Consider the following 26,320-nt stretch of genomic DNA (forward strand, 5'->3'; position numbering starts at 1 on the left):
TAGCGAGCGAGAGATGATATTCTTGTTTGTGGTATTTAAAAGATTTGCAGGCTGCATAAACCGACTGGTATGGCCAGCTGAATCACTCTTTATACAAAAACGCGGTCAGCAGCACTTTGTAAAGTTTGTAACGATGTTTCAGGAGTAATTGTGCTGACAAGTAAATGTTAAAAAAAATCGATGCGTTGTGCCATTTCCGAGTTATTTAGCCTTGAAGTTAGGCAATAGGATCGTTGTGTGCACAAATTCAAGCAGCCTCCCAGATACAGTGTAGTCCAAATTGTCCTTCTGATTGGTTCCTTCAATCACAACAAAACTAGCTTTTGCTCACGTAGCTTGAATGCATCACTTCCGAAGAAGGCAGATTTGAACTGGTAATGAACATTTCTACAAATGGTAATTCACAGACTGTCAGATTCCAGCGCATTACCACATTTTAGCACGTGTGAGCGCTTGAATTTGCAGTGTAACGACCAGGTTAGCCAACTTCAATGCCAAATAATTCGGAAATGGTGCAAGGTATCGAATTTTTTCATAATGATTATTTCTCAGGCCAACCTTCCTTGCAACACTCTTACAACCTTATCAGACTGTTTTTCATCACCCTACATATACTAATTTCTTTTTCATAATTCAAGCAAAAATGCAGCTAATTATTAAGTTTTTTCATCGATGTATTTCTCAGAATGGCACAATTTCCTTTTGAAAAAGTTTCATATTTTCTTCTTTAACAATTCCTTAGTTTCTACACTGGATGAAAATCGATTAAGCACCTGCATTATATGTTGTTCAGATTACACATCAATCTGAACTTAGTGTTCCTTGCTAGGTGTTCTTTAAACAGCTTAACTATTCCCCTTTTTATTTTTATTTTATTTCTTCATAAAGCCTTACATATATAACTGTGCCACACTACAAAACAATGCACAGAGTCAGTTTCGTGCAGCATCACAAATTGAAACGATGATCTGACGTAACTAAAATGTAAGTCATAAGAGCCACACATAGAAGAAAACTAGAATCACACAATGCAGGAAATAAAGTGCTTTACTTTTCAGCTTTGTATTTTTATTTTCAAATAGAATATACGTTTTACATAAAGGATTACTGTTCATACAAATATCATCAATTCTTTCTGCAGTACTGATCAGTATATCTAAAACTCTGTATTAAACTATAACTATACATTAATTCATACAGGTTATTCTCTTTACATAACAGCCATTTCACATCGTAGATATTGTAGAAATCAGTATGAGACGTGGTTTGCCATATTTAATTTTCACCATTCACTCATTGTTGTAGCAGTTTTACACAACTGCAGAAGTCCATGCGGAAGGTTAAAGAAGTTCTGTTTCTGATTAATACAGTTCGTTTTATACAAATGTCCACTCAGGTGTAATAAGTTTTCGTTTATATACTAAAAGCAGTCGACACATATTCCATAAGCGAGACCAGTTGTCACGTGTCCACTAAACAGAAACGAACATGTTTAACAATATCATAGGAAACCAGTACTGAATCCTGTGTTAAAGGAAACCATCTTCAGTTCATGCTGCACACTGCAAATGAACTGACAGTCGTTCCGATTATGGACAGTCCAGTAACACGCTCACCTACATGTTCAGTTTCGACAGAACCAAGTTCTGTTTACTATTACACATTAATTGAAATGACAAGTTCATAGAACTGTCTAAACCATCATTACTATCTTTATTGTGAACAGTCACTTTATAATGTGGAAATGAGGTTAGTTTAAGTCTGCCAACAGATTTTATTTGTTCGTTGTATTTAGAGTAGCTGTACTGCACACGCTGGTCAACATATACTTAACACAATAGAGAAAACTATGTCCATACGTACGTATCGACTCAAGAAATGAATGTGAAATAATACTGTACCACGGAAATCCAACATTACCTACGTAATCTCTTAGCACATTTATTGTTTCGTAACAAAAAATTCCAGAGTGAATTACATTTTCTTGCTGTTATTGACTTCCTTAATGCTTTTCATATAAATCATGTGTTTGAAGAATACATTATTCTTGAGGATAATTCATTCAACCATAAACGTAGATATTTAAGCGATATTCAGATTGCTCATTCTTTTTCTTTCATTCGTTTTTTGGTCACCAAACTATTAGATACCGGTACTTTCAGAAGAAATACAACGGAAAATGGTTTATAACTGATACCATGGAAATGACGGAATTCTTTAGGTATGTGTTAATTAATAAGCATAATAGCGCTAAGAGTGCTTGTCAAGGTTTCAAGAGATGCAGTTCGGATATGTGAGGGATAAGTGCTTTTTTTGAAAAAACAGATGGCAAATAACCGATTTTAATTAAGATAATAACGCGAAACTCTTTATTTTTTAAGCATACAGTATTCCGTTTATTAGTCCGGTAGCAAAGGCACATCAAACATAAGGAAATTGAGATTAACTTCGTTCTGCATTATGAAAAAATAATACGATTAAAATTATTCGTCGCAGTTTTGTGTACACACTTGATGCGAGTCTTTTCCATTGTTTGCTGTTTATACTCTGTCTCTCCGTCGTTATTCCATTTCATTTTTGATTTAATCAACATTTAAAGGTAGGGACAGAGTACAGTACTCAGTTACAAAATGAACTTATTTTTGAATTAAACTGCTTTTAACACTTGCGATTATTAAATTATAGCTTAACAAGGATTTAAAACATGACGTCCCACATTCTTACCTGAGACTGTGCATCTCTGTAGTAATATTACTTATGGGATAGACTTGGGATTCATAAATTTGAAAATAAAATATCTATTTAATGTACTACCTGAAAGAGTCTGCCTTTTATCTCTTTAATTAGATGGGCGTGTCAAAGCACAACCATTGTATGCCAGTTCATCTTGACTAAACTGGAAACAGAAATATTCATGATCGGTTCATCGTGGACATCACGCGAAATGTTAAAGAGATTGAAATGATAATGTTTCTTTTCTTTTATTCGAACTACCGGAAGTTTAAGAGATTGGCACTCTGCGATAAGCAACATGTACCAAGAGTTTCAAACATGTCTGTACAAAGCTTACTCCAATAACTGTACACAGGTTGTCTTATTTTTTCGCGGTATTATACTACTCATTACACAAGCCCACTGACATTTTCAGTCTGCAGATGAAAAATCCAGCTTGTAATGATAATCAAATGAGAATAAGTTTATTGCCATGAGAAACGATTTTGCACATTTTGATATCTTGATGAGGTCATTTGTCTGGTTTGTTTTACACAGAATAACGAAGGTAGATGCGGATCCAGTTTGGGAATTTAGGGGGGGGGGGGGGTCCATTGCCGTCATAATCCCTCTCCCGAAACAAATTTCAGCAAAATGTTTATATGTTTGCACATACCTGTTTTCAAATTTCACAGCTGATTCTTGGAGACTAAAGTTCGCATGAAAACTAAGAGTTTCCAAAATGGCAAGGAACTTTATAAATAACAAGCTACGTTAGGAATCCAAAGAATAGTGTACTCGTGTCGTTCCACACAGAGATCACTGCGCAATAAGTGTGGCTCATTGTCAGAAAAAGAGTACACGTACAAGCTTTCCTGCAGACACAATTATGCTATGGTACGGCTAACAGGTGCGTCACAGAGTGGAGGTGAAATGGCACGGCAGATTAAAGTACGCGAGACAGGACGAGTCTTGTGGGCAAAACGTTTAATCTACACATAGATTGACCTTGAACTTCTAGTGGTACATGAAGGAAATGCTGTTTCGACATCATCCGGAACAACATACGTGGGTGCTGCTAATCCGACGTACTGTCCACATCTTGCAGCAGGCGATCTCCATCTTATCGGCAAGTTGAAACAACATCTAGGAGGAAAGGGATTTTCCAGGGGTTGGGACGTTCTCGAATGGCTCCGTGACCAAGGAGTGTGTATCTGTTGTCCTATAACTGGACGTTTGGTAGAACGTTCACGCCTTTGTTTACGGAGATTTGGTGATCCATTCAATAAAAAATACTTGGCCTGCCATAATAGTGTGCAACACTATTTTTATGTCTCTTATTACATTTAATGTAGGTATCTTTTCAGTTGTTTATGTGAGGGTCTGCCGACGCGTATTTTCTTACGACCTTGCCCGTAAAATTCTAGTTAGGTAAGGGCACATATCGCTAGGGTGACCGTACCTACTAGCACCAAAAAACCCGACATCTTTGCCAAGTCCACTAGTAAAACGTACAAACGACAGAATGTTGAATGAGATAAGATAGCAAGGGAGACACTCTCCGCTAAGAAAGAAATATAGCTCAAAGACTGACTTTCCAAACCTGGGAAAAAATTATTGAAATAAACTGTATTCCCTTCATTTATACACTCATATAATCATAGTCCAGCTGTAGTGCTAAGTGAAATACTGAAAACCAATTTTACATTGAGTAAATCATGAGAGTGTCAAAGCGGCGAGAGTTCGTTACTATTACAGTTGTTAAATTACTTACGTGACACCCGTTCTTCTCAAAATTTCGGAAGAATGCTTTTGAAGTGTTGTGTTGCTCGGAACTTGAATTTTTTTGGATATGATGCTAAAGTGATGTACTGGGTACTGATGTTGCTGATGTGAATGTACAGGACGGTCAAAAAAAAATCTGAAGAGGTTCTCAGGCTGTTGTTAAGAAAAATTTCGGTACGTCGCGCCGTTTCCAAGTTAATTAGCATAGGAGTCAGCCGATCAGGCCGCTGCGCAGTGCAAACCCAAGTGGCCCGCGAGATACAATTAGTGTCAGTCTTCCCCACAGAGCCGGCTGCGGTGGCCGAGCGGTTCTCGGCGCTTCAGTCCGGAACCACACGACTGCTACGGTCGTAGGTTCGAATCTTGCCTCGGGCATGGATGTGTGTGAGGTCCTTAGGTTAGTTCGGTTTAGGTAGTTCTAAGTTCTAGGGGACTGATGACCTCAGATATTAAGTCCCATAGTGCTCAGAGCCATTAGATCCATTTCTTTGTTTCTACAGAGTAGGTGATAGCGGACCAGACAACTCAGCCTTTGTTACGTGTTCGATCCTTACTACCGTCCCATGTCAAATTTCTGTATCGTTCTCTTTTTCGGTTTTAGGAAATCAAACGATGAACACTTCTGGCGACATCGTCTCACGCGGGCTGTTGAATTTGCGGGCGCAACGGCCTGATTGGCTAAACTAAATACCAGATAACTCAGAAATGGGGCAGTGTCTCGATTTTTCTTTATCAGTTATTCCTCAGCAGAATCTACACTTCTACACCCTTACAAGCTTTTCAGCTTATTTGAATTTTTGCAATTGGATGGAACAAATTCTAGCAGCCTCTGATGATTTTATTTCATAGATACTTTTCTATGATGAATCGTGGTCAGTTGAATCGGCCTTTCAGTGGAGGATTCCTAGCGATTAAGGTAAGTTGAGTATCATCTGAAAAACAAAGTAACAATGCGGAGAAAATAATGTATTATGATCTGGAGAATCAAGTTCTTTGCTACAAAAACATGTTTCTCATTAAATATTTTAGAACAACAGTCTCTCTAAGTTCCTGATATCCTGGAGATATTATCATTCTTCAACGGTTTTCATCCCGTTTTAATTTTTGTCTACTACAGGCCCATCTACCACGCAACGATAAAATGTTAAAGAAGAAAGTCAGGATTCTTTCGCCGGATAATACGAATCCGCAATAAAATAGTGGGATCCTGTTTAAGATATTAAGTTGCTCCCTAGCACCTGCGGGTGGAGCAGGAAGTTCGAGTTTAGTGTCATTGGATGTCCTCCTTCAAAAAGAACGGCTTTTATCGCCACCTCTTATTTAATACGATTTGTTGTTTTCCATATATTTCCAAAAACAATTTTAAATACCTGACCCGTTATAAACAGGGTGTTTCCAAAATTCTTTTACAATCTTCGAAGCTGGTTCCTTACACCAAAACCAGAAAAATAGTGTCTAGTAAACATGAGCTCTCAAATGCACACCTTAAGAAATACTGAGCGCTTAAATAGATTTTGATGTTGCTGAGCAACAGCCATACAATACTTTTTAAATTGGAACATCGCATTTTGATTGTATTCTTGTTTATTTCATTACGACTCAGGTTTCATTCAGCCTTTATGCCATTTTCAGGTGACTGCCTTTATGTCATTAACATACATTGCACGGCATCAATCTCAAAATTGGTCATAATTTATGACGGCGGTGTGTTCATTAAAAAAAGAACTTGAGCGCTTGTTCATCTTCGATGTTGTGGAACACATTTCTTCTACCGCAGTTCATTGCTTTCCATGTTTTGGGAGGAGGTAGTATGGGCTAAAAAGAAGAAGATAGTGTCCAGTCAACATGAGCTCCAAAATGCATACCTCAGAAGCTATGAGCACTTCAGCAGAAGACATGAGTCTCACTGTAGCAAAGGTGAACAAGCGCTCATACCTCTGATACTTTCTTCTCTTGATGTAAGGAACCTACCCAAAAGTTTGTAAAATTATTTTATAAACAACCAGCATCTTACAAAACTTTGACTGTTTTGTTACTGGCGTTACTAAAATTGTAGGTATTTGTGGCGCGATTGGAGGGGGAGGGGGTGTTACGGCGAGTAGGAGACAGTAACAATGTGTGACTCCCCTAATGGCGAGACCGAATCCTTTAACATATTGAAGCTATATAACGAACGAATTTAACTTGTATAGATAGTACACTTTTTCTAATCTTTAATACCATACGAAGAACGCGATACCTCGACTGGTGCTACACGAATAAGTTATAAACCACAAATCCCTAAACAATGTTTACGTGTTTAAAGAAACAGAAAGAGTGAAAAATAAAACTTTCTCTGAACTAGGACAAGACTCGCCTTACGTTAACGTATTCACAAGTGAACACAAATGTTACATCACTCGGAAATGCTACTTCATTTCTGGTTTTGCAAATGTACGTGCTTAGAGGAGTACGTCAAATAAAACCCCACACTCGCCAGTAAGCGGTGAGTGCAACGCAGTAATCGCAGTTTTACGTTCTGCACCTTCTCCAAATGGAGCCGGTTCACCGTTGGATTCTTCCGACACCAAGAGAAGAATTTACGTCTTTATTGTGTTAATGTCTGTAGTGATTGCTTGTGAAATGTGTTGTGGAGTAATCCTTTTCAAGTAGTCTCCGGGACTTACCATCAACATGGCGATGTTAGTAGTTTCTTATAACGTCTGGGTTCTTACTGGTTACCTTCACGTATTAACGTCAACCACACAGTACCGCCTTGTTCTCGGTGTGCTCAGCACGGTGTGTTAACACAGGGATGCACATGGCCACTCTGTCCGTCTTTGGCTCCGCCAGCGAGAGCCGCCGCTGCCCGTTGGCTCAGTCGCGCCAGTGGGCGGCAGGTGGTGCGTCGCGGAGCCAGGGTCGCCGCCTCCGCCGGCCCCGGGGGTGGCCACGCCTCCGCCGGGAGCGCGCCCTCAGGGGCGCCCCCGCCCCCGCCCTCTGCCGCAGGTCACCGTCCTCGTAGCTGCCGCCCAGGTACGTCTCGTGCGGGGACAGCGGCTCTCCTGCAACAAGCAAACGGGTAGGCTGGACTCGGTTGTTTGTTTCTCAGTTCATACGCGACGCTAATCCTAGAAATGTTCAAATGTGGGTGAATTCCTGAGGGACCAAACTGCCAAGGCCATCGGTCCGTAGACTTCACACTACTTAAACTAACATACTAAGAACAACACACACACACACCAAAGCCCGAGGGAGGTCTCGAACTTCTGGCGGGAGGGTCCGCGCAATCCGTGACATGGCGCCTCAAACCAAGCGGACACTACGCGCGGCGCTAACCCTAAACTATTGTAAAGGGAGAAGGTGAGTGGTATAGTGCGCGAGGTGCAGACGTGCAGTGGTTATGATATTAGACTGTTGTCTGCAGGGTCGAAGTTCAAAACTCACCTGACTTCTAAAGTTTTAATTTCTATATTCGGTTCGAACACATTCTAGAACTTTCCACAAATGTCAAGAATCATTGCACTGGAATGTTCTCTAACTGTATACACGGTGGTCCATTGATCGTGAAAGGGTCAAATATCTCACAAAATAAGCGTCAAAAGAAAAAATTACAAAGAACGAAACTCGTCTACCTTGAAGGGGGAAACCAGATGACGCTATGGTTGGACCGCTAGATGGCGCTGCGAAAGGTCAAACGGATATCAACTGCGTTTTTTCAAAAAGGAACCCCTATTTTAATAGTCACAAACACATGGCTCACAATTTTTGAAGAACGGTTGGTAACAGGTAGGTTTTTAAAATAAAAATACAGAACGTAGGTACGTTTGAACACTTTATTTCGGTTCTTCCAATGTGATACATGTACCTTTGTGCACTTATCATTTCTGAGAACGCATGCTGTTAAAAAAATGGTTCAAATGGCTCTGAGCACTATGGGACTCAACTGCTGTGATTATCAGTCCCCTAGAACTTAGAACTACTTCAACCTAACTAACCTAAGGACAACACACACATCCATGCCCGAGGCAGGATTCGAACTTGCGACCGTAGCAGTCGCACGGTTCCGGACTGCGCGCCTAGAACCGCGAGACCACCGCGGCCGGCCGCATGCTGTTACAGCGTGATTACCTGTAAATAACACATTAATGCAGTAAATGCTCAAAATGATGTCCGTCACCCTCAATGCATTTGGCAATGCGTGTAATGACATTCCTCTCAACAGCGAGTAGTTCATCTTCCGTAATGTTCGCACATGCATTGACAGAGCGCTGACGCATGTTGTCAGGCGTTGTCGGTGGATCACGACAGCAAATATCCTTCAACTTTCCCCACACAAAGAAATGCGGGGATGTCAGATCTGGTGAACGTGCGGGCCATGGTATGGTGCTTCGACGCCCAATCCGCCTGTCGTGTAATATGCTAATCAATACCGCTTCAACTGCACGCGAGCTATGTGCCGGACATCCATCATGTTGGAAGTACATCGCCATTCTGTCATGCAGTGAAACATCGTGTAGTAACAATGGTAGAACATTATGTAGGAAATCAGCATAAATTGCACCATTTAGTTTGCCGTGGATAAAACAGGGGCCAATTATCCTTCCTCCCATAATGCCACACCATACATTAACCCGCCAAGGTCGCTGATGTTCCACTTGTCGCAGCCATAGTGGATTTTCCGTTACCAATAGTGCATATTATGCCAGTTTACGTTACCGCTGTTGGTGAAAGACGCTTCATCGCTAAATTTAACGCGTGCAAAAAATCTGTCATAGTCCCGTAATTTCTCATGTGCCCAGTGGCAGAACTGTACACGACGTTCAAAGTCGTCGCCATGCAATTCCTGGTGCATAGAAATATGGTACGGGTGTAATCGATGTTGATGTAACAGTCTCAACACCGACGGTTTTGAGATTCCCGGTTCTAACGCAATTTGTCTGCTACTGATGTGCGGATTAGCCGCGATAGCAGCTGAAATACCTGCTTCGGCATCATCATGTCTTACAGGTCGTGGTTGACGTTTCACATGTGGCTGAACGCTTCCTGTTTCCTTAAATAACGTAACTATCCGGCGAACGGTCCAGACACTTGGATGATGTCGTCCAGGATACCGATCAGCATACATAGCACACGCCCGTTGGGCATTTTGATCACAATAGCCATACATCAACACGATATCGACCTTTTCAGAAATTGGTAATGTTGTGTCTAGATAAGACAGCCTAGACACAATGAGAGGAAGCCGAAAGGCACGCGCATAAACTCACGCAGGCTGGCGTGAGGTCTGAAACAGGATACGTAATGAATGCTATAAAGAAAAGTACGTAGCTTCTGGAATACTTAACTTTAATCCACATTTGTAGAACATCGCTCTTGATGATACATTAATAGAATCTCAATATCAATTGAATACGGCGCCTTGCTAGGTCGTAGCAAATGTAGTTGAAGGCTATGCTAACTATCGTCTCGGCAAATGAGAGCGTATTTGTCAGTGAACCATTGCTATGAACATCGGCTGTACAACTGGGGCGAGTGCCAGGACGTCTCTCTAGACCTGCCGTATGGTGGCGCTCGGTCTGCTATCACTGACAGTGGCGACACGCGGGTCCGCCGTATACTAACGGACCGCGGCCGATTTAAAGGCTACCACCTAGCAAGTGTGGTGTCTGGCAGTGACACCACAGGTAAACTGTCCTTTTTAACACGAGTAATGTATCACCAAGCAAATACCGTCCGCACTGGCGGAATGTTACGTGATGCCACGTACTTATACGTTTGTGACTATTACAGCGCTATCTATCACAAAGCGAAAAAAGTGGTCCAACTAAAACATTCATATTTCTTTACGTACTAAAGGAATATGTAATAAAAAGGGGGGTTCCTATTTAAAAAAACGCAGTTAATATCCGTTTGACCTATGGCAGAGCCATCTAGCGGGCCAACCATAGCGCCATCTGGTTTCCCCCTTCAAGCTAGACGAGTTTCGTTTTTTGTAGTTTTTTCGTTTGATGCTTATTTCGTTAGATATTTGACCCGGTCACTATCAATGGACCACCCTGCATATACCGTATGTGTTCTGGCCGGAGGCAATTCGCTCTGCGCTCTTGTATGTGCAAGTGCTGAATAAACCTTCGTTAAGTGAAGTTAGTGTTCGTCATTCATCTAATTACACCTTATTCTACGTGACATTATTATTTTGAGGTACGGCATTCATCTCTAATTTTTGTTTTAAATATTAGTGCGAGGTAACAGTATTTTGTTATCTGAGCTTCCAGTCAAAGTTTCGCTCAGCATTAGAAATACCGACGGACTATTTTTGTTCCATGTAATAATGTAGGCGTTGCCGATTGCTACACATTGGTATCCTAAATTGTGTCTGATGCTGCAGTGAAGATATGGAAGTAAGTGCAGTATAAAACTTTCTACAAATGAACAAACAGGCATTGTGAAGTACAGCAGTCGCACGAATGAGCAGATGCTTTGAGAAATAATACTGATGAAATTGATCCCGGAGGAGAATATATTGACGGTAACTGGACTGATTTTGATTGTGATACAAAACCAAGCACACTAGGGAGCACGGACGAGTCAGAGGACAGCGATTAAGATTCTGAGAAGTCCCGATGTGTGCACAGTAATATAAAAGGGAAGCAGTATGAAGTTTCTGAGATCGGATGTTGTTTTATTGATGAACCTGTTCTGAAACAAATTCAAAGATACGCATACGGCCTTGGGAGGTGAAGAATAGTCACATTACTGTTAGAACAGCTTGATGCACTTCTTGCTATTCTGTGTGGTAGGGATGCCGTTGAATCAGAAGGAATAGAAGAGGAACTTCTTTGGTCATAAAATTGGAGAATACAATTTTGCAGCTCTTTGATGTCACATAATCGGTTCAGGGAAGTCATAATGTATCTCAGGTTTGATTTATGGTTTATACAGTGGAAGTGACTAAAAAAGGATGTCACTTATGTGACGCATATGCAAAAGGGTCATGGCAAACTGTCAAAAGTCTACATTCCATGTCCATACATTCGTGATGTTGAGCAGTCGATCTCGTCGAAATGAAGGTATCGGTTAAGTCATTCGCGACTTAAAAACCTCACAAGTATGAGTAGAATCACTGGATGACTGTACAGAAAGATCCCATGTCTTGGTATAGATGAAACTTGTCCCTATAATGAACTTCTCAGTGTCTTTGTAGTGGAGAAACTTGTACGCCCATACCCAAATAAAGGAAGACATTTTACGTATGGCTGTGTCATCAACTCGGTTTCCCTAGCGCGATATCTAAAAACAACTCCGTAAAGCCTGCTTGTTGCAATCAACAAAACTGCAAGGGAAGTGCCTGAGTGTACGAAGAAGGTCGCCAGAACGTGCGCAAAAGTGTAGCTTTCAAAAACAACAATATCACTTCATTGTATCAAGGAAAACCAGGTTTGATTGTAATTATTCTCAGCTTCTTGTATCCAGGTATACAAACTGAAAGTGACACTTATTCAAAACCTGGCAGTGACCTGTTACAATGAAACTACGTACATAGTAAATGATGTTGACCATATGGCTCGCAAGTATTCAATGAAAGCTGGGGGAAGATGTGAACTGTTCATATTTTTGTAACATTCTAGATTTATAAGGCCTCAAATCTTTAATGATCGACAGCAATGCAACAAAGATCATAATAAGTAGGCGAGATTTCTCTTTCAAGCTCACAGTGAAACTTAGCAAGGATTACACAGAAACCAGGCCCAATTTACAAGAAAAATTTTGTTACAGTTTGCTTCGTCTGTGTGGATTGCAAAGCATAGTCTACAAACAACGAAGCTTTACATGTTTACCAACGCAGGCTGTGATGTTTTCATTTACACAACGTCAACGTGTGGATCTCTATTAGATAGGGTGCCATATTAATCCTATATTACATGTTCTTGCTTACTTGTTAAATGTATCACTTTCTAATTAAATCTTTTTTAATTGGATGCATTGCCCAGAAAAACACAAGATATCCTTACTAACAGTTTTCAAGCATTTGTATATTTGAGTCGACTTGGACAAGTATAACAGTATTCCATGTTTACAATAAAAAGAATAAAAGACCATTAGAGTGATTATTTGTTGCAGAAAAACTCATCCCCTGCAGTAAAAAAGATCAAGAACAAGCCGTAAGCCTATCGACTATATACGTAACATTTTGTCCCGATAGCGGTTCGGAGATTTGAAAGAATCTGGCTAGTGTAATATTCGGCTATATTGCCTATTACACAACCCAAGTTTAAGAGATCGTTGTGTGCCACGTATAATAACAGAAACAGTCTCCACGTGTAGGCAGTGAGAATATGACTTACTCGATATGTTACCCTAAAGACGTAGCATGAAAACAAATGTATAATCTTGACTCCAGTGGACGAGACTTTCGGAGTCAGCATTATACATTTGTCTTAATGCTACGTCTTTAGGGTAACATATCGAGTAAGTCATATTCTCACTATGTACACGTGGAGAATGTTTTCTTTTATTGTTTTCCTTGGCATCCAACGATGTCATAAACTTGTAGAGTATCCAACGCCGCATAAGCAAGATTACGACGATGTGTCCCGCCAATTGGTGATGTACACTAGGCAACTCAAATTTGTGATCTAAAGGTGGCAAATTAATTTAACCAAAATTAGTTATTAATAAGAAATTATACTTGCCATCTTGACATATCCACTATTTGACTATAACAGGTCCAAAGTTGTTTGAAGTTCTTGTGACTTTCACTAGCAAGTTCATTTGGACAGATTTGCCACAGATTTGGACAATTTGCGAAGATTTCTTTGTAATTTTTGAATAAAATGCCAACAACAATTGCACTTTTAATGTTAAATTAAAATCCGCAGCCGTAAAGACAGTTTTCAGTGGCTTACATACAATAAGGTCTATGCTGCTCCTAAGAGCTTTTACGAAATTCGAAAGTGTTTCCTAAACAGAGGTTTGCGATCACCAGTTTCGCTGGACCAAATCTCACGTCTTAATAATCAAGCGCTAGTGAACCGCGATAAGACCAACCAATTTCATCAGGTGGAGTGAGCGTAGCGACTTGGGTTTCGACAAGTGCGACGTTCAGACGTTCAACACAGCACTTGATGGGCGGTCTAGGAGGCAAAGCACTGCGACCGAGAGGCAGAGGAAAGTACAGGAAAGAGATGCTGTGTCCGCAAATCTCTGGTGTCCGCAATTCATTTTGTTAACGTATCTCCGGACACTCTAGTAGTACTCCATTCTTTGTAGTAAAGTTGGACAGTCCTCTTTGAAACTCCAACAAACCAAGAAGCTTCATTCACTGTGCGGTCAGGAGCACGCGCAACCTCGACAGTTCCTCTATGCTATTCTTTCACGTTTCGGTAACCTTTCGTACCGCTCTGGTTCAATACAATGGATTGTCACATACATATTAGTGTCATAGATTACGTCACAAGACCGTCTAATACCAGTTATACACCATTCACGGGGCTCCAAAGTGACTGGCACGTTCCTTTACGGTTGTGAATAGTGTCTTGCCATGCACAAGTGACTAACTGTTAGCAAGTGAGATGGCCTCAGACTTTAGAAGAGCGTTCAAATCTCCGTCTACAAATCGAAATACGGCTTGTTCGTGTTTCCTCTCAATTGAGTGATGCGATTTTCTAGTTGGATGCCTCGAAAAGGTTTGCGTTATTTTGCTTATGCATCTCCAGCTACATCTCAGCTCCGGAAGTCAACTTCCGGTGTGTGGTGGAAGGTACTTTTTAAACCAATCTTCCCTTTTCCTGTTCCAGTCACGAATGATAAGTGGAAGAATGTTTGCTGGTAAGCCCCTGTGTGGACTCGAATCTCTATGATTTTAACTTCTTGGTTGTTTCATGAGATACACTTAGGTGTATGCAATGTATTGGCTGACTGTGAGAGGAACGTACACGGTAATGCAGAGAACTTCTCTTGCAAAATGCGCCTATGGAGAGCATTTCCGAGACGCTTTCCGAGACGTGCTAGTCTTTTTAGGATGTTCTCTGTCTCCTCTATCAACCTTATGTGGTATGGATGCCAGACAGACGAGTGATATTCAGCTATTGGTGTAACGAATTTTTTGTAAGCTACTTCCTGTGGTGACGGACGAAATTTCCCTAGGATTCTTTTAATGAATCTCAGTCTGGTATCTGTCATACTCGCGGCCAATTTTGTGGGGTCATAACCACTTCAAATCCTTCGTACCCATACTCCTAGATATTTTACTGAAATACGTGCTGCAGTTACTGTTCTGCAATAGTGTACTCATATAATAAATGGTTATTCTATCTATACATAGGCGATACGTTACGCATGTTTATGTTGGGGGTCAATGGTCACTCCCTTCACGAAGCATTGATCATCTGCAAGTCTTCCTGAATTTCGATACGATTTCTTAGTTTTGCAACATCTCTGTATGAGATAGCATAGTCTGCGAAAACCCTCATAGGACTCCGACGTCACCTACTAAGTAATTTATATAGAGTGATCCAGCTACCCATACCGATGTCGTTTCATGCAACAAGCACTATATCTGGCGACAGTCATGTAATCGATACAAGTTCCCTCCCAGAGATTTGGGAGACTGTTAACAAATGGAATCATATCGTCAAACATACATGTGAGGACTGGACATGAGTTACACAGAATTTTTGGACCAAGATGTACCTTACTTCTGCATACTTATTCAAGTGTTCCCAACCTTTCTCTGTGTAATTAGCAGTGTAGTAACACAATTTTGGATGTCTCTGTAAGTCTATTGCGTTTATAGTACTTAACCTTTAGTAAATGGTTGAGAAACGTTACCTTATACAGTGCTTCACGATCGGAAACAATGAAATTAAGAAGAGGTAACAAAACGAGGAGAGCGGAACTAGCAAATTTCTAATACCGGTATATAACCCGATGAAAAGATTACTGTATGACTCGCTGCATTAATGTACTAAATTAGTTTCATAAACAAAATTTGTACAATAGGTTTAACAATGTCTTCGTACACTTTATCAGCTATTCTGCGACTTTTTACAATATGCTTTACATCTCCAGAACGAAATGACCAACAAAAATGGTCTGTCACGTGGGGTTGCATAAAATGAGGTCGGTGGGGGCAGCTGAAACACACCGCCTACATTGTAGTTGTTATGGGCGTCAGTCTGAAGACTGGTTTGAAGCAGCTCTCCATGCTACTCTCTTGTGCAAGCCTCTTCATCTCCGAGTAACTGCTGCAAACTACATCCTTTTGAATCTGCTTATTGTATTCATCTGTTAGTCCCCCTCTGCGACATTTATCCCCACGTTTCCCTCCAATACTACATTGGTGATCCCTTGATGTCACAGAATGTGTACTACTAACCGATCCCTTCTTCTACTCAGCTTGTGCCACAAATTTCTTTTCTTCACTATTCTATTTGGTATCTACTAATTAGTTTTGTAATCTACCCATACATTCTTCAGCATTCTTCTGTAGCATCATATTTCAAAAGCTTCTATTCTCTTCTTATCGTCCATATTTCACTTCCATATATGGCTACAATCCATGCAAATGCGAGTACTTCCGACACTCTAGTCTCTACTCGATGTTACCAAATTTCTCTTATTCCGAAACGCTTTGCTCCCCGTTGCCAGTCTGTATTTTATATCCTCTCTACTTCGACCATCATCACATATTTTGCGGCCCAGAAAGCAGACCTCATTTACTACTTGAAGTCTCTCATTTTCTAAACTAATTCCCTCAGCATCACCCGATTTAATTCGACTACATTCTACTATCCCCTTTTTGATTTTGTTGTTTGATTTTTGTTGATGTTCATCTTATATCCTCCTTTCAAAACACTGACCATTCCGTTCAACTGCTCTTCCAGGCCCTTTGCTGTCTCTGACAGAATTACAATATCATTGGCACGCCTCACAGTTTTAATTTCTTCTCCATGAATTTTAATTCCTACTCCAAATTTTTATTGTGTTTCCTTTACTGCTTGCTCAAATACAGATTGAATAACATCGGAGATAGGCTACAACCCTGTCTTACCCCCTTCTCTACCATTGCTTCCCTTTCGTGTCCATCGACTCTTATACCTGTCATTTGGTTTCTGTACAAATTGTAAATCGCCTTCCGCTTCCTGTATTTTACCACTGACACCTGTAGAATTTGAAAGACAGTATTCCACTGAACACTGCCAAAAGCTTTCTTTAAGTTTACAAATGCTTTAAACCTACGTTTGCCTTTCCTTACTATATCTTCTATGAGAAGTCGTTGGGTCAGTATTGCCTCAAGCTTTCCTACATTTCTCTAGTAAACAAAGTGAACTACCCCAAGGTCGCTTCTACCAGTTTTTCCATTCTTTTCTTCTATAAATTATTCGTGTTAGTATTTCGCAACCGTGACTTCGGTAATTTTCACACCTGGCGGCACCTACTTGGAATTGGAATTATTATATTCTGACGGTATTTCTCCTGTTTATATACCTTCCTCATCAGATGGAAGAGTTTGGTAATGGCTGGCCGTCTCAAGGTTACCAGTAATTGAAACGGGATGTGGTCTATTCTCGGGGCCTTGTTTCGACTCAGGTCTGTCAGTGCTTTGTCAATTCTTCACGCAGCATCATTCCTTCTCATTTTCATCTTTCAATTCCATAACATTGGCCTAATGTACATCTCCCTTGTAGACCCTCTGCATGCTCCTTCCACCTTTTACATTCTTTGCTTAGGACTGGTTTTCCATCTGAGCCCTCGATATTCATATAGGTGGTTCTCTTTTCTCCAAAGGCTCTTTAATTTTCATGTAGGCGGGATCTACCTTTCGCAGACATATATGCGTCAAAATCCGTAGATTTGTCTTCTAGCCATTCGTGCTTAACCATTTTGCACTTGTTGTCAATCTCATTTTTGAGTAATTTGTATTCCCTTTCGCCTGCGTAACTTACGTCATTTTTATATTTTCTGCTTTTGTTAATTAAATGCAATATCTCTTGTGCTACCCAAGGTTTTCTATTAGTCCTCGTCTTTTTACTTACTTGATCCTCTGGTGCCTTCAATATTTCATCTTTCAAAGCTACACATTGTTCTTTTACTGCATTCTTTTCCCCCTTTTCTTGTCAACCGTTACCTTATGCTCGCTCTGAAACTATCTACATCCTCTGGTTCTTTCCGTTTATCCAGATCCCATCTCCTGAAACTCCCACCGTTTTGCAGTTTTTTCAGGTTTCATATAAAATTCATAACCAATAAATTGTGGTAGAGTCCACCGTTGCCGTTGGAAATGTTTTACAGTTTAAAATCTGGTTCCTAGATATATAATCAATCTGAAACCTTCCGGCGTCTCCAGGCCTCTTCCACGTGTATAATCTTCTTTGATGATTGTTAAGCCATGTGTTAGCTATGATTAAATTACGCTGAGTGCAAAATTTTACTATGCGGCCTCATCTTTCATTCCCCCCTAAGTCATTACTCACATATTATTTTTCCTTCTTTTCCTTTTCTTACTATCGAATTTCGGTCCCCCAAGACTATTAAATGTTCGTCTCCCTTAACTATCTGAATAATTTCTTTTATCTCATTGCGCATTTCTTCAATCTCTTCACCATCTGTGTAGCTAGATGGCATAGAAACTTGTGCTACTGTGGGGGGTGTGGGCTTTGCGTCTATCTTCGCTACAATAATGCGTTCACTACGCTGTTCATAGTTAATTTTCCGCCTTCCTACTTTTTTAAATCGTAATTAAACCTACTCCTGCATTACTGGTATTTAATTTTGTACGTATAACCTGTATTTTCCTGACCGGAAGTCTTGTTGCACCTGCCACTGAACTTTAGTAATTCCAACTATATCTAACTGTAACCTATCCATTTGCCTTCTTAAATTTTCCAACCTACCTGCCCGATTAAAGGATCTGACATTCCACGCTCCGACCTGTAGAACGCCAGTTTTGTTTCTCTCGATAACGACATCCTCCTTTCCCTGCCCGTACATAGAAATGGGGGCTGTTTTACTCCCAGAATATTTTATCCATGGGGATGTAATAGTTAGTTAACCACACAGCAGAGCTGCATTCCCTCGGGAATAGTTATGGCTGAAGTTTCCCCTTGCTTTCAGTCATTTGCAGTAGTGGCACACGAGACCGTTTTGGTTGATGTTAAAAGGCCAGATCAGTCAATCGTCCTGACTTTGCCCCTGTAACTACTGCAAAAGCTACTGCCTCTTTTCAGCAAACACATGTTTGTCTGGTCCCTTAAGAGATACCCCTCCATTGTGGTTTCATCTATTGTACATCAATTTGTATCGCTGAGGCACGCAATCCTCTCCACCAATGGCAAGGTCTTGGTCCGGAGGTTGGCTGTATATGTATCATGAAAAGTAATGGTCTTGTAACATAAAACTTCCACATTTTTACGCTAACATAGCTTCTGCTCCGTCTTTAGAGTTTTATATGGTATGATGACTGAGACAGAACGTACAAAACTATAAAGAAAGTTATGATGATTTTAAGAAAACTATAGTTTCACTGTCGTGGAAATAAACGTGGTTAAATGGTATAGCTATCTGGTTACCAAAACGACGTCTAAATGAAGGACGTCTCGTCGATAACGAAGTTATTAGAGACGTATCATAAGTTCGGACTGTGGAGGGATGCAGAAGGAAATAGGCTGAGCCTTTTCAAAGGAACCATTTGATTATTCACCTTAAGTGATTTTGGAAAATCACAGATAACTTAAATCTGAATGTTCTGAAAGGTATTTGAACCGCCGTCTATCCAAATATAAATCCAGTGCCGTACCACTCACATCCTTCGGTAAAATCGACAACTTGCACACCTAGTGCAGTGCAAAATGCAGCAGGAATGTTGAAGATGCACAGGGCGGAGACGGGAAAGTATATGGAAACAAAGGTGTTGCTCCGATCATATCCTTAATTATACAATGGAAAACTTATTGATTGGCGACTCCATGGAGTGCCGTGTGCACAACGACCATATACGTTAAATTAAAAGGAAGGTCAGCGTTGGCCGTAATATTGATGTTTTATTGATAGTTGAATCGATTTTCGATCATATAGTGATCATCTTCAGTGCTGTACAAATTAAACTCAGACAGTGGTATCAAGTTATCAATAACCAAAACTGAGAACGCTTCTCTATTGGAGAACCAATAGAGGTACCCTCCGCCACACACCGTCAGGTGGCTTGCCGAGTATGGATGTAATTGTAGAGGTAGCATCTGGTACATTTGTCGCGCATGAACGAGAATAATTTCCAAAAAGGTTAATAACAATAGGTTTGTTTGAGAATATGTAAAGAAATATCGTAAGTAACTTGCACACCAACATTAAAAACGAAACGCTGTTTTTCACTGGAAACAACCAAAAATGTACAAACCTGTGTATCCGATTTGCAGAATAAACATGGAAGATGTTTTATAAATAAAAGCGAAACGTTTCTCGTGCAATTTTGGTTAATCAAATAGCAATAAGCCCAAGACGGGAAATCAATAATAACTGAGATTAATAATATTTTGTTTGTTTGTTGAGAGTGCTGCTCCTGAAAATACTTGGTTAAGATATGTGGTTCGACAGGGGTGGAAACACTATAAACAGCCGCATAAACACGAAACTTGAATGGCAGACGTCTGCTGTTGTGCTTGCGGCACAACCCTCAAGTAGAATCCGCGAGGGGGAAGACGCCGTGACAAACGGACCTGGGGCAACGCCATGTATACGGACGTCTTCCATTCAATCCTATAGCTGGCTTCAAATGGCGGCTTCAGCGTCATTTACGTTTCATATAAGGCATGTTATTTTAACAACTAAATATCTGGAAGAATACTCACAGTACAAAAAAAATGTTCCATACGTAAAATTAATACTTTCAAATGAGACATCTGTCTGTGCTATAATTGGCCACCCCGAACCCTCCCTCCCCGTATAGGAAAATGGGAACCCAATATTTTCATTTCGGATTCGGATTCTATTCCAAAAACTACCCACGGTGTATCTGAAATAATTTTTTCCCATTCGTGGCAAACGGAGGTGCAATTGCCGCAAGTGTTTTGGCGGTTGGATTGAAGAACACATCAAAACCAGTCACCATGATGGTTAGATTCGAGGGGACCCACCGAAATCAAGTATCCTGATGGAATAGTCATCGTCTAAATCAACCCCGAAGGAAACAGAAAACTACGTTACGTTTAAGTACCTTATTAAACAGACATTTAAATGCATAAACGTACAAGTTTTGCAGTATAATAATATTCCCAAAACGGAATAAAAGATGTAACAATAATGTCAACTATTTACAAGAAAGCTGTTTACACTCGTATCGAAAATTTGAAGTAGAGTGAAATGGTTCCGTTCTTAATTGCAGGAACTGAAAAAACTGAATTTCGTCGATTTCAGCGCAATCCAGTACGAATGGAGAAAATGCCAGTAACTATAGTTACTTTTTGGTGTAGAATCAAAAACTGTAATAAAAAAGAGGGGCTCAAGCGGAAATAAAAAGCTGACCTGGCCGTGGGATGGTTGGGAGAACACATGTTGCCCATAACAATATTAACTTTTCAAGTAGAGCTTTTTCTTCGTACGCCGCATATTTTTTGAGATATTTCCAAGTTCAGAAAATGATCAGTATACATGACTATCCTGAGATAAATCATTTTTCTTCATAGGCCGTATTAGTTTGAAATAACCATTATATTTCAATAATTAGCAATTACAAATTTCGCTAAATAGTTAAATGAAGCGGTCACTTCACAATAACCTGTGTAGGAAATGAGGTTCCTTAAGATCTTCACAGAGAGAGTGGACCCATACGGACAAAGTACTATTACTACATGATTAATTTATGATGTTACTTTTGAATAGCTTCTCATAAACCTTTATATCGAACGAACTTCCCCATTCGTTCAAGACTTTCATCTAGACAGCAACTCCACCACAATTTATAATTAAAAGCGAAAAATCAGTAACATCAAACATTATTTAAATCTTCGAACTGACACAAACTGAAGTGAAGAATATAAATCGACTTCAAATACTGTGACCTCCGCATGTGTCACGCCCATTTGGAACACCCAAGAAATACACTATGTGATCAAAAGTAACCGGACATCTGGCTGGAATTACTTACAAGTTCGTGGTGCCCTCCATCTGTAATGCTGGAATTCAATATGGTGTTGGCCCACCCTTAGCCTTGATGGTAGCTCCCACTCTCACAGGCATACGTTCAGTCAGGTGCTGGAAGATTTCTAGGGGATTGCCAGCCCATTCTTCACGCACTGCTGAACTGAGGAGAGGTATCGATGTCGGTCGGTGAGGCCTGGCACGGAACCGGCGCCCCAAAACATCCGAAAGTGTGCTATAGGACAAAGGCCAGGATTTTGTGCACGCCAGTCCATTACAGGGATGTTATTGTCGTGTAACCACTCCGCCACAGGCCATGCATTGTGAACAGGTGCTCGATCGTGTTGAAAAATGCAATCGTCATCACCGAATTGCTCTTCAACTGTAGGAAGCAAGAAGGTGCTTAAAACCTGTACTGTGATAGTGCCACACAAAACAACAAGAGATGCAAGCCCCCAACAATGAAAACACGAACACACCATAACATTAAAAATGGTTCAAATGGCTCTGAGCACTATGGGACTTAACATCTGAGGTCATCAGTCCCCTACAACTTCGAACTACTTAAACCTAACTAACCTAAGGACATCACGCACATCCATGCCTGAGGCAGGATTCGAACCTGCGACCGTAGCAGTCACACGGTTCCGGACTGAAGCGCTTAGAACTGATCGGTCACCGCGGCCGGCACCATAACACCACCGCCTCCAAGTTTTACAGTTGGCACTACACACGCCAGCAGATGACGTCCACCGGGAATTCGCCATACCCGCACCCTGCCATCGGATCGCCACATTGTGAACCGTGATTCGTAATTCCACACTTCTTTCCTCTGTTTCTTCTAATGTTTACGCTCCTTACAGCAAGCGATGGGGGCGTTTGGCATTTACTGGCGTGATGTGTGGCTTAGTGCAGCCATTCGACCATGAAATCGAAGTTTTCTCACCTCCCGCCTAATTGTCATAGTACTTGCAGTGGATCCTGATGCAGTTTGGAATTGGTGTGTTATGTTCTGGACAGATGTCTGCCTGTTACGCGTTACGAACGTCTTCAAATCTCGGCGGTCTCTGCCAATCAACAGACGAGGTCGGCCATTACGCTTTTGTGCTGTACGTGTCCCTTCAGGTTTCCACTTCACTGTCATATCGGAAACAGCAGAGCTAGCGCCGTTTAGTAGTGTGGAAATCTTGCGTACAGACCTATGGCGAAAGTGACACCTAATCACCTGACCACATTCGAAGTTCGTGAATTCCGCGGAGCGCCCCATTCTGCTCTCTCACGATGTCTTAATGTCTCCTGAGTTCACTGATATGGAGTAACTGGCAGCAGGTGGCAGCACAATGCACCTAATATGAAAAACGTATGTTTTTGGGGGTGTCCGGATACTTTTGATCACACAGTGTACGTCTTTCTTCATCATGAGATGAAACCATAAAAAAATACCAGCTCTTTCAACAAGTGTTTCGCATATGATATGGCTAAGCTTTTGCTCGTTTCGTGATTTGCTATAACTTAATGAACACTTTGTTGTGTTATTGGTACAATAGATAAACAAATTACCGCAAGCAATCAAACTAATACCGTGATACACTCCCTGTAGTCATGATATGGCGAGGAGGAGATTGCACAAATTTCTTCGTGTGTGCCATACCTAGCTGAAACCACTGATTAGATAGCGTGCAGTTACCAGTTTGAAAGAATTCTGATTTCACACGCTGTTCCGAGTATTCCCTGACATTTGCTATGGGATGAAGCTCCAATGTTGTAAAGGGCAAACCGAGGGGCGTGAGTTTTTCTCAAATTAAGAACAAAGTACGTGCAGCCCTGCTAACACAACTGTTGTCGTATTGGAAGGGGGATTAAATGACTCAATGGACTATCGGTACACTCACCACCTTGTTACACTCATCAACCGAGCTAGGTTAATAATTGGCTCCTTTTACCGACCTCCCGACTCAGCAGCATCAGTGACAGAACAACTGAGAGAAAATTTGGAATACATTTCACATAAATTTTCTCAGCATGTTATAGTCTTAGATGGAGAGTTCAATTTACCAGATATAGACTGGGACACTCAGATGTTTAGGACGGGTGGTAGGGACAGAGCATCGAGTGACATTATACTGAGTGCACTAACCGAAAATTACCTCGAGAAATTAAACAGAGAACCGACTCGTGGGGATAACATCTTGGACATACTGATAACAAACAGACCCGAACTTTTCGACTCTGTATGTGCAGAACAGGGAATCAGTGATCATAAGGCCGTTGCAGCATCCCTGAATATGGAAGTTAATAGGAATATAAAAAAAGGGAGGAGGGTTTATCTGTTTAGCAAGAGTAATAGAAGGCAGATTTCAGACTACCTAACAGATCAAATCAAAAATTTCTGTTCCGACACTGACAATGTTGAGTGTTTATGGAAAAAGTTCAAGGAAATCGTAAAATGCGTTTTAGACAGGTACGTGCCGATTAAAACTGTGAGGGACGGGAAAAACCCACCGTGGTACAACAACAAAGTTAGGAAACTACTGCGAAAGCAAAGAGAGCTTCACTCCAAGTTTAAACGCAGCCAAAACTTCTCAGACAAACAGAAGCTAAACGATGTCAAAGTTAGCGTAAGGAGAGGTATGCGTGAAGCGTTCAATGAATTCGAAAGTAAAATTCTATGTACCGACTTGACAGAAAATCCTAGGAAGTTCTGGTCTTACGTTAAATCAGTAAGTGGCTCGAAACAGCATATCCAGACACTCCGGGATGATGATCGCATTGAAACAGAGGATGACACGCGTAAAGCTGAAATACTAAACACCTTTTTCCAAAGCTGTTTCACAGAAGACGACCGCACTGCAGTTCCTTCTCTAAATCCTCGCACAAACGAAAAAATGGCTGACATCGAAATAAGTGTCCAAGGAATAGAAAAGCAAATGGAATCACTCAACAGAGGAAAGTCCACTGGACCTGACGGGATACCAATTCGATTCTACACAGAGTACGCGAAAGAACTTACCCCCTTCTAACAGCCGTGTACCGCAATTCTCTAGAGGAACGGAGGGTTCCAAATGATTGGAAAAGAGCACAGGTAGTTCCAGTCTTCAAGAAGGGTCGTCCAGCAGATGCGCAAAACAATAGACCTATATCTCTGACGTCGATCTGTTGTAGAATTTTAGAACATGTTTTTTGCTCGAGTATCATGTCGTTTTTGGAAACCCAGAATCTACTATGTAGGAATCAACATGGATTCCGGAAACGGCGAGCGTGTGAGACCCAACTCGCTTTATTTGTTCAAGAGACCCAGAAAATATTAGATACAGGCTCCCAGGTAGATGCTATTTTTCTTGACTTCCGGAAGGCGTTCGATACAGTTCCGCACTGTCGCCTACGGAATATCAGACCAGCTGTGTGGCTGGATTGAAGAGTTTTTAGCATACAGAACACAGCATGTTGTTATCAATGGAGAGACGTCTAGAGACGTTAAAGTAACCTCTGGCGTGCCACAGGGGAGTGTTATGGGACCATTGCTTTTCACAGTATATATAAATGACCTGATAGATAGTGTCGGAAGTTCCATGCGGCTTTTCGCGGATGATGCTGTAGTATACAGAGAAGTTGCAGCATTAGAAAATTGTAGCGAAATGTAGGAAGATCTGCAGCGGATAGGCACTTGGTGCAGGGAGTGGCAACTGTCCCTTAACATAGACAAATGTAATGTATTGCGAATACATAGAAAGAAGGATCCTTTATTGTATGATTATGTGATAGCGGAACAAACACTGGTAGCAGTTACTTCTGTAAAATATCTGGGAGTATGCGTGAGGAACGATTTGAAGTGGAACGGTGGAACGATCATATAAAATTAATTGTTGGTAGGGCGGGTACCAGGTTGAGATTCATTGGGAGAGTGCTTAGAAAATGTAGTCCATCAACAAAGGAGGTGGTTTACAGAACACTCGTTCGACCTATACTTGAGTATTGCTCATCAATGTGGGATCCGTACCAGATCGTGTTGACGGAGGAGATAGAGAAGATCCAAAGAAGAGCAGCGCGTTTCGTCACAGGGTTATGTGGGAACCGTGATAGCGTTACGGAGATGTTTAATAAACTCAAGTGGCAGACTCTGCAAGGGAGGCGCTCTGCATCGCGGTGTAGCTTGCTCGCCAGGTTTCGAGAGGGTGCGTTTCTGGATGAGGTATCGAATATATTGTTTCCCCCTACTTATACCTCCCGAGGAGATCACGAATGTAAAATTAGAGAGATTAGAGCGCGCACAGAGGCTTTCAGACAGTCGTTCTTCCCGCGCACCATACGCGACTGGAACAGGAAAGGGAGGTAATGACAGTGGCACGTAAAGTGCCCTCCGCCACACAGCGTTGGGTGGCTTGCGGAGTATAAATGTAGATGTAGATGTAGATGTATAATTTGAAAACTGCCATTCTGTGAACTCGTCAGACCACGCTATACGAAGTCCAGTTTCTGTGTTGTTTGATCTACTGAAGATGTTCAAATATGTGCCTTTGCCCAGGTCACGAAATATCAACTACTTGCAGTATTCATAGCGAAATTCGCTCAGGCACTTGTTGAGGTGCAGATGCATTTTCCGACAGCAGAACTTACCGTTGGGTTTGGAACCTATTGTCATTAACATGGCGCGACAATCGTCCTGAGATCCTTTCATTAGGATCTACTTATCAACATTTCTTATACGTCG

At 41.1% G+C, this 26,320-nt stretch overlaps 1 protein-coding gene across 1 annotated transcript in view; it reads right to left on the reverse strand.

Moving 5' to 3' along the window:
- Positions 1-1,061: 1,061 nt before the first annotated feature.
- The window catches only part of LOC126262451 (uncharacterized), a 672,745-nt gene continuing 647,486 nt past the window's right edge, over positions 1,062-26,320 (reverse strand). Inside the window, exon 6 of the mRNA XM_049959109.1 lies at positions 1,062-7,541. Coding sequence (XP_049815066.1) covers positions 7,354-7,541 — 188 coding nt within the window. The 3' untranslated portion in view covers positions 1,062-7,353. The remainder of the gene's footprint in view (positions 7,542-26,320) is intronic.

This window comes from Schistocerca nitens, chromosome 1 (genome assembly GCF_023898315.1).
Source record: "Schistocerca nitens isolate TAMUIC-IGC-003100 chromosome 1, iqSchNite1.1, whole genome shotgun sequence".
Lineage (NCBI taxonomy): Eukaryota > Metazoa > Arthropoda > Insecta > Orthoptera > Acrididae > Schistocerca > Schistocerca nitens.